General features: G+C 46.3%; 1 protein-coding gene across 1 annotated transcript in view; it reads right to left on the reverse strand.

Moving 5' to 3' along the window:
* Positions 1–15,502, reverse strand: part of LOC137320381 (uncharacterized) — a 123,689-nt gene that overhangs the window by 88,298 nt on the left and 19,889 nt on the right. The window contains exon 4 of the mRNA XM_067982081.1: positions 7,169–7,248. Within this exon, the coding sequence (XP_067838182.1) occupies positions 7,169–7,248 (80 nt within the window). The remainder of the gene's footprint in view (positions 1–7,168; positions 7,249–15,502) is intronic.

Raw genomic sequence — 15,502 nt, forward strand, 5'->3', positions numbered from 1 at the left:
TTCGTGTTTCGTCCCTCTAGTCATCCTACTTAAGCAGTGCTTCCGACTATTCTTAAAAGTGATCTTTTCTGCACGTGTACTACAACACTTGAGTTCAGTTTTGTTCATTACACCTTGTTGCGCAATATGAAGCAAAGCCTGGGTGCTTTTTTTTGAAAAGTCGCATTTTAGTTTGAAATCTCAGCACTGAGTTTTGGACATAGGTTTAAAGTTAGTGCCAGATCACATGGTCCAATTTGACATGGGATAAGTACAAGAAGATTGACATCTACTTGCCTTAGAGGGGGTGCAACAAAGGTTCACTAGATTGATTCTTGGGATGAGAGGATTGTTCAATGAGGAGAGATTGGGTAGAATGGGTCTATATGCTCTGGAGTTTAGAAGAATGAGAGGTGATCTCATTGAAACGTATAAAATTCTTAGAGGGCTTGACAGGGTAGATGCCTAGAGGCTGTTTCTCCTGGCTGGAGAGTCTAGAACTAGTGGGCATAGTCGCTAAGAGGGCTGTGAATCTTTGGAATTCTCTACCCCAGAGGGCTGTGAATGCTCAGTCATTGAGTATATTTAAGGTTGAGATCGATGGATATTTGGACACTAAGGGAATCAAGAGATATGGAGATAGTGCAGGAAAGTGGAGTTGATGTAGAAGATCAGCCATGATCTTATTGAATGATGGAACAGGCTTAAGGGGCCATGTGGCCTACTCCTGCTCCTATTTCTTTTAATCTTGTGTTGTTCTAGGACATGGGGCATAAGGCAATATTGGGACAATCAGTGAACATGATCCTGCACATCAACTGATACCCCAAAAGTCCACATAAAACTAAAGGTTAACTTCAAACTTCACAGAGCTGGTCTGAACATTTTAACTTTGTTGGCAATTTTAACCCTAACATGTAAAATTATTTATTTATGGCTTGCTTAACTGGCGAATCGAGTCCCTCTGCTAGATTACAACTGGCTGTACTGGTTTGGGGCAGGGATAGGAAATTGGGCAGGGATCTGTTCTGCAGGAATTGGGAACCTCCAGCTGGCTCTTTAGGCCAAGCTAAAGTGCTTTCGCATAAAATGCGAGAGCTTCATTTAAATGGCAAAATTAATGTTAATGAGATAGAAATGAGTGCTTGTGGATTTCCTAACTTTCTCTCTGGAAATGCGTGTTCTATTCAGCTCATCCTCATAAAATGGACAAGAAAGTTCCAGTGACACGCTGGCCTTTCAGGAAGGGAGTTCTTAAAGTTGTATATTTTTAAAATTCATTCATGGGATGTGGGCGTCGCTGGTGAGGCCAGCATTTATTGCCCATCCCTAATTGCCCTTGAGAAGGTGGTGGTGAGCCGCCTTCTTGAACCGCTGCAGTCCGTGTGGTGAAGGTTCTCCCACAGTGCTGTTAGAAAGGGAGTTCCAGGATTTTGACCCAGCGACGATGAAGGAACGGTGATATATTTCCAAGTCGGATGGTGTGATACTTGGAGGGGAACGTGCAGGTGGTGTTGTTCCCATTTGCCTGCTGCCCTTGTCCTTCTAGGTGGTAGAGGTCGCGGGTTTGGGAGGTGCTGTCGAAGAAGCCTTGGCAAGTTGCTGCAGTGCATCCTGTGGATGGTACACACTGCAGTCACTGTGCGTCGGTGGTGAAGGGAGTGAATGTTTAGGGTGGTGGATGGTGTGCCAATTAAGCGGGCTGCTTTGTCCTGGATGGTGTCAAGCTTCTTGAGTGTTGTTGGAGCTGCACTCGTCCAGGCAAGTGGAGAGTATTCCATCACACTCCTGACTTGTGCCTTGTAGATGGTGGAAAGGCTTTGGGGAGTCAGGAGGTGAGTCACTCGCCACAGAATACCCAGCCTCTGACCTGCTCTTGTAGCCACAGTATTTATTGCTTTAATCCATCCTGAAGACAGAAATGGATACAGCTGTTCCTCTGTGGTTCAGTTTTCTGAAGGTAGGAGAAGAGGATGCAAGATTTATTTGCAGAGATAGATAGTCTCTGGGTTTCCCTCTCCTTGGGCTTGATTTTCGCACCCGCGATCGGGTGCGTTCGTGGCGGGGGGGTTGCGAAAATCCGGGATTCCCGGGGCGGGTCTGGAGCCCGGCTCCAACCCGCTCACTTCCAGGTTCCCCAGTGACGCGCTGACATGCGTGCACAGCCCCCGCATGTGGGACTCCCGCTGGCAATTAAAGCCAGCGGGGTGCCACTTAAAGTACTTAAACAGGTCCTTCAGGTCGTTTACAGATCTGATTGACCTGATAATTTTAGGAGGGGTGGGATTTTGAAATTAACTGAGACTGTTTCCCGTACTGGGGGAAACACTCCCAGTTCAAATGGACGTGTTGCAGCCATCAGCCTGTGCCAGCTGCAAAGTTCCATTTGACAGGTGGGGGGTGGGGGGGGGAGACCCTCACTCATTCCAGGAGGCCACTCTGTCACTTTGGACAAAGTTTGGCCTCCACCACCCTCCTCCTAACAATAAAATTTACCAACTTGCACATTTACCCCGCTGTCCAGACACATTTACCTACCTTGCGGACCCCGTCAAATGTATATCTTCCGGATGGGGGCCGCCGTAGCTGCAGTCATGACCTCCTCGGAGGACGAACATCATCACCAGCCTCGCCGGCAAGGCCGTCCACCTCTGACACGTGGAGCTCCACAACACAGTGCTGTGCCACATCCACCTGCACAGCAGGAGGGAGGGAAACCGCAGAGAGAGATGCATCGCAGAGGGCACGACCCTCGCCACAGGGTCTACAGACCGAGGCTCAGCTTCCTGGACCTCTCTGAGCAGCAGTGCACACAGAGGCTCAGAGTCACTCAACATGTAGTCGTGGACATCTGCAGCCTCCTTCATGCCGAGCTGCTCCCGGCTGGCCCGAGCACCATCTTCTTACCTGTTGCTGTCAAAGTCACCACTGCCCTCAACAACTTCTCCTCCACATCCTTCCAGGGTGCCACCAGGGACATTGCTGACGTCTCTCAGTTGTCCGCACAAAAGAGCCCTGCAAATTCACCTACACCCACTCTGCAGTGACACAATGGGTGGCATCAAGTGTGCGTGTTCATGGTGAACCCTATGAAAGGGACCTATTCCACAAGCCAGTCAAGAATGGGCAAGATGTGGCAGTAGTGGCAGGTTGCTCTTGTCCATGCCCTGACCGATGAGATGCTTTGGGCCGACGCCCTCTGGGTTTGGGTGCCCAAAGACTGCTCCACCTGCACCTGTGCAGGGGCAGACTTGGCCACCTAGAGAGGGGACAGCATTGCGGGTACTGGTTGAGAGGGGGGCAACGGGTGAGACGTGGGAGCGCTTTGAGTGGCGTCCCCACGTCCATGTCCCCTTTCGCCATCATCCCTCTCATGGCCCAGGCCCACATCGCTCCTTCCACCCTGCTGGACGCAAGTTTGGAGGACTTGTGTGAGGCCTTGGTAGGCCACTTGTAAAGTATCTGTCAGCCTGTTCAAGGCGGCAGAATGTTGCTCACCCTGAATCCGAACGGCCATTGTCAGGGCCTGAATGGACTCATTGTTGAGCCGTGCTTGACGCTCGAGGGGGGCTAGCCTTTCCTCCATCGCAGACATTCCCGCACCTACCCGCGACACTATCTCAGAGATGCCTTCACGCCCCTGTGACACTATCTCGGAGATACCCTCCTATACCTGTGCCACCATTCCCCTCATGCAGGAGTTGGACTCCTCCATCCTCTGCACGATTGTGGAAAATGCGCGTGGCACATGTTCCAGTACCTCGGCAATGTGCTGCTGCCCCTCGATGACTCTCCTTTTCACGGCTGGCCCCCAGGGTTCAGCATCTGGATCCAGCTGAGCAGAGCCTGGAGAAGAGTGCTCCCACCGACGCGGACTCTCCACGGCTGCCCCTGCCACCAGGGTCTGCTCGTGCTCACATGTGCGTGGTGACTCACCATGTGCAAGCCCAACTAAGTGAGGATGGGGACCCACCGAGGTGTATGTATCTGCACTGGTGGATGCATGACTCAGATGTGACGATGGACCCTCAGAGGCCGGCAGGTCCTTTGAGGAATCGTCCTCCACGGTCACGGCGCTCACAGATGGCCCTGCAAGAGAACAGAAAGCAATATTAGGCATGTGGACAGATGTTGAGTTGCTGCAGATGCCAAATGATGCTAAGATCATTCGCTATCATGAGTGCTGAGTGTGAGCTTTCTGTCACCGGCCGCTTGTGCAATCCCAGCCTCGGCATCCGCCACGGACAGGCACTCCAGCGTGCGGCTGATGTCCAATACCTGCTGCTCTGCGTCTGTTAGTGCCACCTGGTGTGGCGGGCCCCCTCCGGTCCTTGCCCTCTCCAGGGTGTTCTGGCATCTCTTCTCCTATCAAGGCAAAACACAGAGGCGTGATTGAGTGATGGTTGCATGGTGAGCCGCTGTATGCATTGGTGTGGGTGGAGTTGATCGTGAGGGAGATGCATGGGAGGGTGCGTGTGCAACATAGCCATGATATTGTATGAGGATTGGGTTGTGTGGTAGTGTTCGAATGGGACAGGGGCGGTGAGTACGTGCAGGCAAGGTGAGGATGATAGTTGAGTGGATGTGAGGAGTGATGCGAGAGCGTTGTGGTGGCAGTGCAGAAGGGGTTGTGTGGTGGTGGAGGTGATGTGGAAGACGGAGTGTGGGAGAATGCATAAGTATACTCACTTTGCCTGACCTGGTTAGGTCATTAAATCTCTTCCTGCACTGGACCCAGGATCGTGGCACATTGCCGCAGCTGGTGACCTCCTCGGCCACCTCCAGCCAGGCCTTCTTCGTGGTGGAGGAAGGGCACTTCCTCCCATCAGACGGGAAAAAGGATTTCTCTCCTCCTCCTCACCCTATCCAGCAGCAGCTGGAGTGAGGAGTCTGAAAATCTTTGGGCAGCCTTCCCTCTGGCCTGCTCCATGGTTCAGCATTGGTTGTTTGCTGCAGGAGGAGCATTGGTGGACTGCCCCTTTAAATAGGGCTCCTCCAGCTGACAGACCTTACTGTGCATGCACAGTCCGCCCGCCGCGCAGCTTACCAGCGGGAAACCCGGGAGCACAGGTAAGTGGCTCCAATTAGCCTGCGATTGCGTGCGGAGCACACTGATTTCACTTGGCGCGTTACCCACGTGCCCAGTCGACCCCCCGCTGCGAACCCGCCGCCCTCCTAATATCGAGCCCCTTAATTCTGGATCACAGTACACTTCAACATGCTGGGAAATACACCAAAAAAGTACCAAAATCAAAATTTCCTGGGCAATAACTTCCATTTATATAGTGCCTCCTGCAGCAAACAACCAATGCTGAACCATGGACAAACAGGGGGCTCTAGGGGGGGAGGAGCTAAATACGATTAAAATCACTAAGGAATTGGTACTCAGTAAATTAATGGGACTCAAGGCGGATAAATCCCCTGGACCTGATGGCTTACATCCTAGGGTCTTGACGGAAGTGGCAGTATGGATTGTGGATGCTTTGGTAATAATTTTCCAAAATTCTCTGGACTCGGCAAAGGTCCCGGCAGATTGGAAAACTGCTAATGTAACACCCTTATTTAAAAAGGGTGGTAGGCAGAAGGCTGGAAATTATAGACCAGTTAGCTTAACATCTGTGGTGGGTAAAATTTTGGAGTCTATTATTAAGGAGACAGTAGCAGAACATTTGGATAAACATAATTTAATAGGACAAAGTCAGCATGGCTTTACGAAGGGGAAGTCATGTCTGACAAATTTGCTTGAGTTCTTTGAGGACATAACGTCCAGGGTGGATAAAGGGGAACCAGTGGACGTAGTGTATTTAGACTTCCAGAAGGCATTCGACAAGGTGCCACATAAAAGATTATTGCTCAAGATAAAGAATCACTGGATTGGGGGTAATATTCTGGCATGGGTGGAGGATTGGTTATCCAACAGGAAGCAGAGAGTTGGGATAAATGGTACATTCTCGGACTGGCAACCAGTAGCCAGTGGTGTTCCGCAGGGGTCGGTGCTGGGTCCCCAACTCTTTACAATCTATATTAACGATTTGGAGGAGGGGACCGGGTGTAACATATCAAAGTTTGCAGATGATACAAAGATGGGAGGGAAGGTAGAGAGTGAGGAGGACATAAAAAACCTACAAGGGGATATAGACAGGCTGGGTGAGTGGGCGGAGATTTGGCAGATGCAATACAATATTGGAAAATGTGAAGTTATGCACTTTGGCAGGAAAAATCAGAGAGCAACTTATTATCTTAATGGCGAGAAACTGGAAAGTACTGCAGTACAAAGGGATCTGGGGGTCCTAGTGCAAGAAAATCAAAAAGTTAGTATGCAGGTGCAGCAGGTGATCAAGAAGGCCAACGGAATGTTGGCTTTTATTGCTAGGGGGATAGAATATAAAAACAGGGAGATATTGCTGCAGTTATATAAGGTATTGGTGAGACCGCACCTGGAATACTGCATACAGTTTTGGTGTCCATACTTAAGAAAAGACATACTTGCTCTCGAGGCAGTACAAAGAAGGTTCACTCGGTTAATCCCGGGGATGAGGGGGCGGACATATGAGGAGAGGTTGAGTAGATTGGGACTCTACTCATTGGAGTTCAGAAGAATGAGAGGCGATCTTATTGAAACATATAAGATTGTGAAGGGGCTTGATCGGGTGGATGCGGTAAGGATGTTCCCAAGGATGGGTGAAACTAGAACTAGGGGGCATAATCTTAGAATAAGGGGCTGCTCTTTCAAAACTGAGATGAGGAGAAACTTCTTCACTCAGAGGGTAGTAGGTCTGTGGAATTTGCTGCCCCAGGTAGCTGTGGAAGCTACATCATTAAATAAATTTAAAACAGAAATAGACAGTTTCCTAGAAGTAAAGGGAATTAGGGGTTACGGGGAGCGGGCAGGAAATTGGACATGAATTTAAATTTGAGGTTAGGATCAGATCAGCCATGATCTTATTGAATGGCGGAGCAGGCTCGAGGGGCCGATTGGCCTACTCCTGCTCCTATTTCTTATGTTCTTATATTCTTATGTACTTCCTTTTCCCAGTACCAGTGGGGAAGCTGGGACAGGCAACTCTCGAGGGTAATCATCACTTTTCCTTCTGAAGCACCTTGGGACATGTTATATGAGTTCAGGCATCCACCTTTCCCATTAAGTAAAGAAGTGCCAGTTTGGCAATGCAACATTTTGAGAACTTACAGTCTTCCAAACGGACACATCTATGTGTTATTTCATCCAGCAGCTTGTCTTCTGAACAATGTGGGAAGCAGCCTTCAAGCCTGCAGCAAAAAGTGGACAAATGTTATTGTATTCAGGAGGATGAGGTCATGGTATTGTGATTACACTAATAGGGAAACTAATATAATTGTAAATTGAATTATATCTTCCTCCTAAAAGCGTACAGGTGCATTGGGGAGAGTTCAGTGTTAAGAAGAATCATAGCATTATCGAATCTTACAGAACAGAAGGAGGCCATTCGTCCCATCATGCCTATGCCGGTTCTTTGAAAGAGCTATCTAATTAGTCCCATTCCCCAGCTCTTTCCTCATAGACCTGCAATTTTTATCCTTTTCAAGTATATATCTACTTCCCTTTTGAAAGTTACTATTGAATCTGCTTCCATCACCCTTTCAGGCAGTGCACTGTATGATAATTTTATGTCTGTGATCCCATGAGGAGCCTTGCCGACTAGGAGCACATATTGGAAATCGGTGCACACTGCCTATGATCTTCAGGTCATTCATCAACTTGTTTGAACAAAGGAAGAAGAGTAGGCATGATCCACGACAGATAACATTCACATAAACAGGTTATTTTAACTACAACTAATTATAAAGCTGCAAGATGCAAGTCCAAGCAAAACTCAAGAATAAGTTTTTTTTCCTGATGGCATAGCACATTTGTGGAATAGATTGCCATCAAAAACATTGAATGCTACCAACTTCTTTAAAAAGAAGCAGTACAAATTCCTGATAAAGAATAGGATGGAAGACTGTATAAAGCACCACATATACTATAAGTTCTGCCTCTTCTGTCCCCAACACAAAGTAGGTTTTCACGATGCAGACATACTTGCATTGCTAGGTTATGATCCCGGTAGAACTGGGGCCAACAATGCCAAGTTCTCCACTACAAGTAAGATTTCAGTTATATTTTGGATACCAATGATTTTTTGAAAGTGTCTAAAAGTGGGGCTACTAAAAAATCAATAATTTAAAAAAAAAATTCTGTCTTCAGCCACAATGGCCTCCCCCGATCTGGAGTGGCAAAGTGTTGCTTCATTTTTCCTGACCCTTGCCCGTGGACAGACACTTAGGAAGTGTTCTAGGGGTTTGCGTTCCTGTCTCCTTTATGTTAATGACCCCACCCTTGGGATTTGAGACAGGGTTAATGCTGTGTCCGAGTGGTGAGCCGATGTCCCATCCCACTGCACTCTGGCAGCACAGCAGCCCGCCAAGATTTCAGAACCCCTTTGTATAAAGGAACACCGAAAACTGCACAATAGAGGATATCTTCCTCTACAGTGCTTAAAATGAATGGATGGAAAGTTACGAGCTGAGGGTGTACATTTCCCAGTGCGTGCTCCTGGCATGTTCCAGAAGTACTGAAGTGGAAAATCTCCCCTAATATTCAAAGTATAGCCTAACCGGTACCTTGTACAGATTCACCACTGCTGCCTTGTTTTTATATCAGTGCCGTTGTTAGGTTATAGTTCTAGTTTCTATTCTTTTTCCTAAAATGTACCACGTTACATTTACCTACATGCCTTTCCGTTTCCCTAACCTGTCGATGGCTTCCTGTACTCTGAATCATTCCTTGCAGAATGCCAAGTCCTCTCATTTTGTATCATAAGCAAATTTTGATATAATTCCCTCTATGCTATGTCCAGATCACTTCTGTACATGTAGGTCAAGAGATATTGAAAAGAGCTTCCTGGAACATTCCATTGGCTGTGTCTTGTCAATCTGTGACTCATTCATTTACTGTTACTCTTTTCTTTTTTTCTTTTAGTCACCCTTCTATCCATGTCACCATTTCTTCTGTATTGCCTTGGGCCTTAATCAACAAGTCTCTTATGTGCCACTTTAACAAATTATTTTTGAAACTCCAAATATACCACCTCCACTGCATTCCTTTTGTATATACATGTGGTAATCAAACTGTTGTACCTTTCCTGCTAGGTGAACATAGAGGGAAGAGGATCTGGGCACAGAAGAATTTTTAAAATAATTTCCTTATGGGGCCAGGAGGAGCGGGAGTGACTGAGGTGTTGACTGAGCACAACTCCTTTGGGGGTACAGCACTGAGACGAAATTGGAAATTGACAATTGCAGCCTAGAATGGCTGAAAATCTCATCAACACCAGCAGTCTGGGAAAGCAGCAGTAAGAAAGCCTGCGTAGGCTATCAGGTGGCTGATAGGTAATGGATGGCTCATGTGAGATTTTGCAGCACTTTTAAGAAGTGTCTTTCAGTGGACAACTTGGCAGAGGCACAAGGGAGCAAAGCATTGGATGGAGGCAGAAAAGATTTTAATGAGGTTGACCTACCGGCATTCCTGGATGAAACGCAGAGAAAGGCTGCTGGGTGTCCATGGGAGGAAACCTCAAAAAAGTATCCTGTATGCCATGTGGAGGGAGGTGATAGTGGCATTGAATGCCATCTTTTTCACCCCCACAACTGTAGACCAGTGCCATCAAAAGTTCAATGACCTTACGAGGACAGGCAATGTAACACACCAACTGGGCAGGAACATACCCTATAAAATTAATAGTTGCACAAGTAACTCTTCACACTGCACAGTGGTTAAGGCGGGTTACCAATTCATACAAACATATGAAAATGACGGGCAGGAAAAGACCTGCTGGTCCATCAAGCCTGCCCCACACTCATGATGGCTGCAGTATCATGACTAGCCGCTTCCTATAAACCCCATCCCCCACCCCACAGCCATGTAATCTCCTGGGAGAGGCAAAAAACCCAGAGCCAATAAGGGAAAAATATTCTGGAAAATTCCTCTCCGACCCCTTCAGGTAATCAAAACCAGTCCAGGAGATCACATGGACCATGTGTTATCCGTAAAACCATCTATATGATGTGGTCTCTGCCCCAGCCAAGAACCTCTCCAGCTCCCTCTTGAAGGCATACAGAGAGTCCAGAACCCACCGCATCAGCCGACAACGTATTCCAAAGGCACACTACTCTCTGGGAAAGGAAGGAGCACTTAACATTCATTCTATTTCTACTCTTGCGTAGTTTAAATGCATGTCCCCTGGACCTCCCCAATATATCAAACTGGAATAATCTATCAATGTCCAGACCTTTCATTATTTTATAAACCTCAATCATTCGGGATCTTGCAGTAAAAATGTCCATCACCCCAACATGAATTACTTGCATTTAACAGCTTTAAAGCACTTCCTCCACTTTAACACCACTACTCTCTGCTTTCTGTTCCCGAGCCAATTTTGTATCCACGCTGCCACTGTCCATTTAATCCCATGGGCTTCAATTTTACTAACAAGTCTATTATGTGGTACTTTATCAAACGCCTTTTGAAAGTCCATAGACACAACTTCAACTGCACTCCCTCATCACCCCTCTCCGTTACTTCATCAAATAACTCAATCAAGTTAGTCCAACACGATTTTCATTGAACAAATCCGCGCTGACTTTCATTTATTAGCCCATACTTTTCCAAGTGCCAATTTATTTTGTCCCAGATTATTGTCTCTAAAAGTTTCCCCACCCACAACGTTACGCTGACTGGCCTGACAAATCTGATTGAATTTTTTGAAGAGGTGACTAAAGTAGTGGACAGGGGAATGTCAATGGATGTTATTTATATGGACTTCCAGAAGGCATTTGATAAGGTCCCACATAAGAGACTGTTAGCTAAGATAGAAGCCCATGGAATCGAGGGAAAAGTACGGACTTGGTTAGGAAGTTGGCTGAGCGAAAGGCGACAGAGAGTAGGGATAATGGGAAGGTACTCACATTGGCAGGATGTGACTAGTGGAGTCCCGCAGGGATCTGTCTTGGGGCCTCAATTATTCACAATATTTATTAACGACTTAGATGAAGGCATAGAAAGTCTCATATCTAAGTTTGCCGATGACACAAAGATTGGTTGCATTGTAAGCAGTGTAGATGAAAACATAAAATTACAAAGGGATATTGATAGATTAGGTGAATGGGCAAAATTGTGGCAAATGGAATTCAGTGTAGACAAATGTGAGGTCATCCACTTTGGATCAAAAAAGGATAGAACAGGGTACTTTCTAAATGATAAAAAGTTAAAAACAGTGGATGTCCAAAGGGACTTAGGGGTTCAGGTACATAGATCATTGAAGTGTCATGAACAGGTACAGAAAATAATCAAGAAGGCTAATGGAATGCTGGCCTTTATATCTAGAGGACTGGAGTACAAGGGGGCAGAAGTTCACCACCGGCACACAGTGAGTGCAGTGTGTACCATCCACAGGATGCACTGCAGCAACTCGCCAAGGCTTCTTCGACAGCACCTCCCAAACCCGCGACCTCTACCACCTAGAAGGACAAGAGCAGCAGGCACATGGGAACAACACCACCTGCACGTTCCCCTCCAAGTCACACACCATCCCGACTTGGAAATATATCACCGTTCCTTCATCGTCGCTGGGTCAAAATCCTGGAACTCCCTTCCTAACAGCACTGTGGGAGAACCGTCACCACACGGACTGCAGCGGTTCAAGAAGGTGGCTCACCACCACCTTCTCAAGGGCAATTAGGGATGGGCAATAAATGCCTGCCTCGCCAGCGACGCCCACATCCCATGCATGAATAAAAAAAAAAAAATTTGCCAACACCGAGATTAGGCTGACTGGCCTGTAATTACTTGGTCTATCCTTCGCTCCCTTTTTAAACAACGGTATAACGTCAGCAGTCCTCCAATCCTCCGGCACTACGCCTGTATCTAGTGAAGTTTGGAAAATGATTGTTAAAGCCTCTGCTATTTCCTCCCTGGCTTCTTTTAACAGCCTGGTATACATTTCATGCGGTCCTGGTGATTTATCCACTTTCAAAGATGCTAATCCCCTTAATACCTCCTCTCGCACTACGTTTATCCCATCCAATATTTCACACTCCTCCTCCTTAACTTCAATCCCTGCATCATACCTCTGCTTTGTGAAAACAGTTGCAAAGTATTCATTAAGAACCATACCCACATCTTCTGCCTCCACACATAGTTTACCTTTTTGGTCTCTAATAGGCCCTACTCTTTTCTTACTTATCCTCTTTGTGTTTTCTTTGATTTTACCTGCTAATATTTTTTTACGCTCTCTCTTTGCTTTCCTAATTTCCTTTTTAACTTCACCCCTGTATTTTGTATACTCCTCCAATGGTATTGAGTTCCCGATGTCTGTCATCGGCTTTCTTTTTCTGCCTTATCTTACCCTGAATGCTTCTTGACATCCAGGGGGCTCTAGATTTGGCAGCCCCTCCCTTTTTCTTTGTGGGAACATGTTTACCCTGAACCCCTTGAATCTCTCCCTTTGAATGTCTCCCACTGCTCTGACACTAATTTACCTTCAATGGGGTGGGTTGTTGAATTGGAATGTGTTTATTTGGCTCAACTTAATCCAAGACAGGATGTGTTGTGAATTTTGAATGATTTTCATTGGTGAGTGGGCTGTTCCTTGGTGGTGGGGGGGGGGGGGGGGATTGTTAGAATAATTGGAAATGGAATAGGTAAATTCATGATTTTCTTCTGAATTGGTGAAATATTTATATGTTTACAAGCATAAAGCAATAATCGTGGGGGCTTTTATCTTCATATAGACTGGGCAAACCAAATTGGCAAAAATAGTTAGGAGGACGAGTTTATGGAATGCATTCTAGACAATATGTCGAGGAACCCACTAGGGCACAGGCTATTTTAGATCTAGTATTTTTGTAATGAGACAGGGTTAATTAGTAATCTTATAGTTAATGATCCCCTGGGGCAGAGTGATCATAATATGAGAGATTTTCATATTGAGTTTGAGAGTGATGTTAAGTCCGAAACCAGGGTCTTAAATTTAAACAAAGCTAATTATGTTGGCATGAGGGGTGAGTTGGCTTAGGTATGTTAGGAAATTAGATTAAAAGATATGATGGTAAATAAGCAATGGGTGAACATTGAAAGAAATAATTCATAATTCTCAACGAATATACATTCCCTTGAGGAATAAAAGCTCCACGGGAAAAGTGATCCAACCATGGCTAACTCGAGAAGTTAAGGATAGTATTACATTAAAAGAAGAGGCTTATCATGTTGCCAAGAAGAATAGCAAACCTGAGGTGAGGTGAGAGTGACTGCCCTTGACATCAAGGCAGCATTTGACAGAGTGTGGCACCAAGGAGCCTCAGTAAAATTGAAGTCAATGGGAATCAGGGGGAAAACTCTCCAGTGGCTGCAGTCATACCTAGCACAAAGGAAGATGGTAGTGGTTGTTGGAGGCCAATCATCTCAGCCCCAGGGCATTGCTGCAGGAGTTCCTCAGGGCAGTGTCCTGGGCCCAATCATCTTCAGCTGCTTCATCAATAACCTTCCCTCCATCATAAGGTCAGAAATGGGGATGTTCGCTGATGATTGCACAGTGTTCAGTTCCATTCGCAACCCCTCAAATAATGAAGCAGTCCGTGCCTGCATGCAGCAAGACCTGGACAACATCCAGGCTTGGGCTGATAAGTGGCAAGTAACATTCGCTCCAGACAAGTGCCAGGCAATGACCATCTCCAACAAGAGAGAGTCTAACCACCTTCCCTTGACATTCATGGCATTACCATCGCCGAATACCCCACCATCAACATCCGGGGGGGGTCACCATTGACCAGAAACTTAACTGGGCCAGCCACATAAATACTGTGGCTACAAGAGCAAGTCAGAGGCTGGGTATTCTGCGGCGAGTGACTCACCTCCTGACTCCCCAAAGCCTTTCCACCATCTACAAGGCACAAGTCAGGAATGTGATGGAATACTCTCCACTTGCTTGGATGAGTGCAGCTCCAACAACACTCAAGAAGCTCGATACCATCCAGGAAAAAGCAGCCTGCTTGATTGGCACCCCATCCACCAGCCTAAACATTCACTCCCTTCACCACTGGCGCACTGTGGCTGCAGTGTGTACCATCCACAGGATGCACTGCAGCAATTCGCCAAGGCTTCTTCGACAGCACCTCCCAAACCTGCGACCTCTACCACCTAGAAAGACAAGGGCAGCAGGCACATGGGAACAACACCACCTGCACGTTCCCCTCCAAGTCACACACCATCCTGACTTGGAAATATATCACCGTTCCTCGGTCGTCGCTGGGTCAAAATCCTGGAACTCCCTTCCTAACAGCACTGTGGGAGAACCTTCACCACACGGACTGCAGTGGTTCAAGAAGGCGGCTCACCACCACCTTCTCAAGGGCAATAAGAGATGGGCAATAAATGCTGGCCTCGCCAGCGACGCCCACATCCCATGAATGAATAAAAAGGATTGGAAGGGCTTCAGAAATCAGCAAAGGATGACCAAGAAATTGATAAAATGGGAGAAAATAGAATATGAGAGTAAATTAGCACAAAATATAAAAACAGATTGTTAGAGCTTCTACATGTCTGTAAAAAGGAAGAGATTAACGAAAGTAAACGTGGGTTCCTTAGAGACAGAAACATGAGAAATTATAATGGGGAGTAAGGAAATGGAAGAGATGTTAAACAAATATTTTGCATCTGTCTTCACAGTAGAAGACACAAAAAACATACTGCAAATAATGGGGAACCAAGGGTTTAATGAAAGTGATGAAATTAAAGTAATTAAGATTAGTAAAGAAAAAGTACTGGAGAAATTAATGGGACTAAAAACCAACAAATTCCCTGGACCAGAGGGCCTACATCCTAGGGTTTTAAAAGAGGTGGCTGCAGGGATAATGGATGCATTGGTTGTGATCTTCCAGAATTCCCTAGATTCCAAAATGGTCCCAGTGGATTGGAAGGTAGCAAATGTAAGCACACTATTCAAGAGAGGGAGAGGGAACTATAGGTCAGTTTGCCTGACATCAGTAGTAGGGAAAATGCTAGAATCTGTTATTATTAAGGAGGTTATAGCTGGGCACTTAGAAAATCTCAATGCAATCAGGCCGAGTCAACATGGCTTTGTGAAAAGGGAAATTGCGTATGACTAATTTATTAGAGTTCTTTGAGGAAGTAACTAGCAACGTGGATAAAGGGGATCCTGTGGATGTGGTGACATTTCTTAATGCTAATGGGATCAAGGGATATGGGGAAAAAGCGGGAACAGGGTACTGAGTTAGACGATCAGCCATGATCATTTTGAATGGCGGAGCAGGCCGAAGGGCCGAATGGCCTACTCTTGCTCCTATTTTCTATGTTTCTATGTTAAGTACGTAGTAACAGAGCACTTAGAAAATCATAATATGATTAGGCAGAGTCAACACGGTTTTATGAAAGGGAAATCATATTTTTTTTATATTCGTTCATGGGATGTGGGCGTCTCTTTTTGAT

The sequence above is a fragment of the Heptranchias perlo genome, chromosome 4 (genome assembly GCF_035084215.1).
Source record: "Heptranchias perlo isolate sHepPer1 chromosome 4, sHepPer1.hap1, whole genome shotgun sequence".
NCBI lineage: Eukaryota > Metazoa > Chordata > Chondrichthyes > Hexanchiformes > Hexanchidae > Heptranchias > Heptranchias perlo.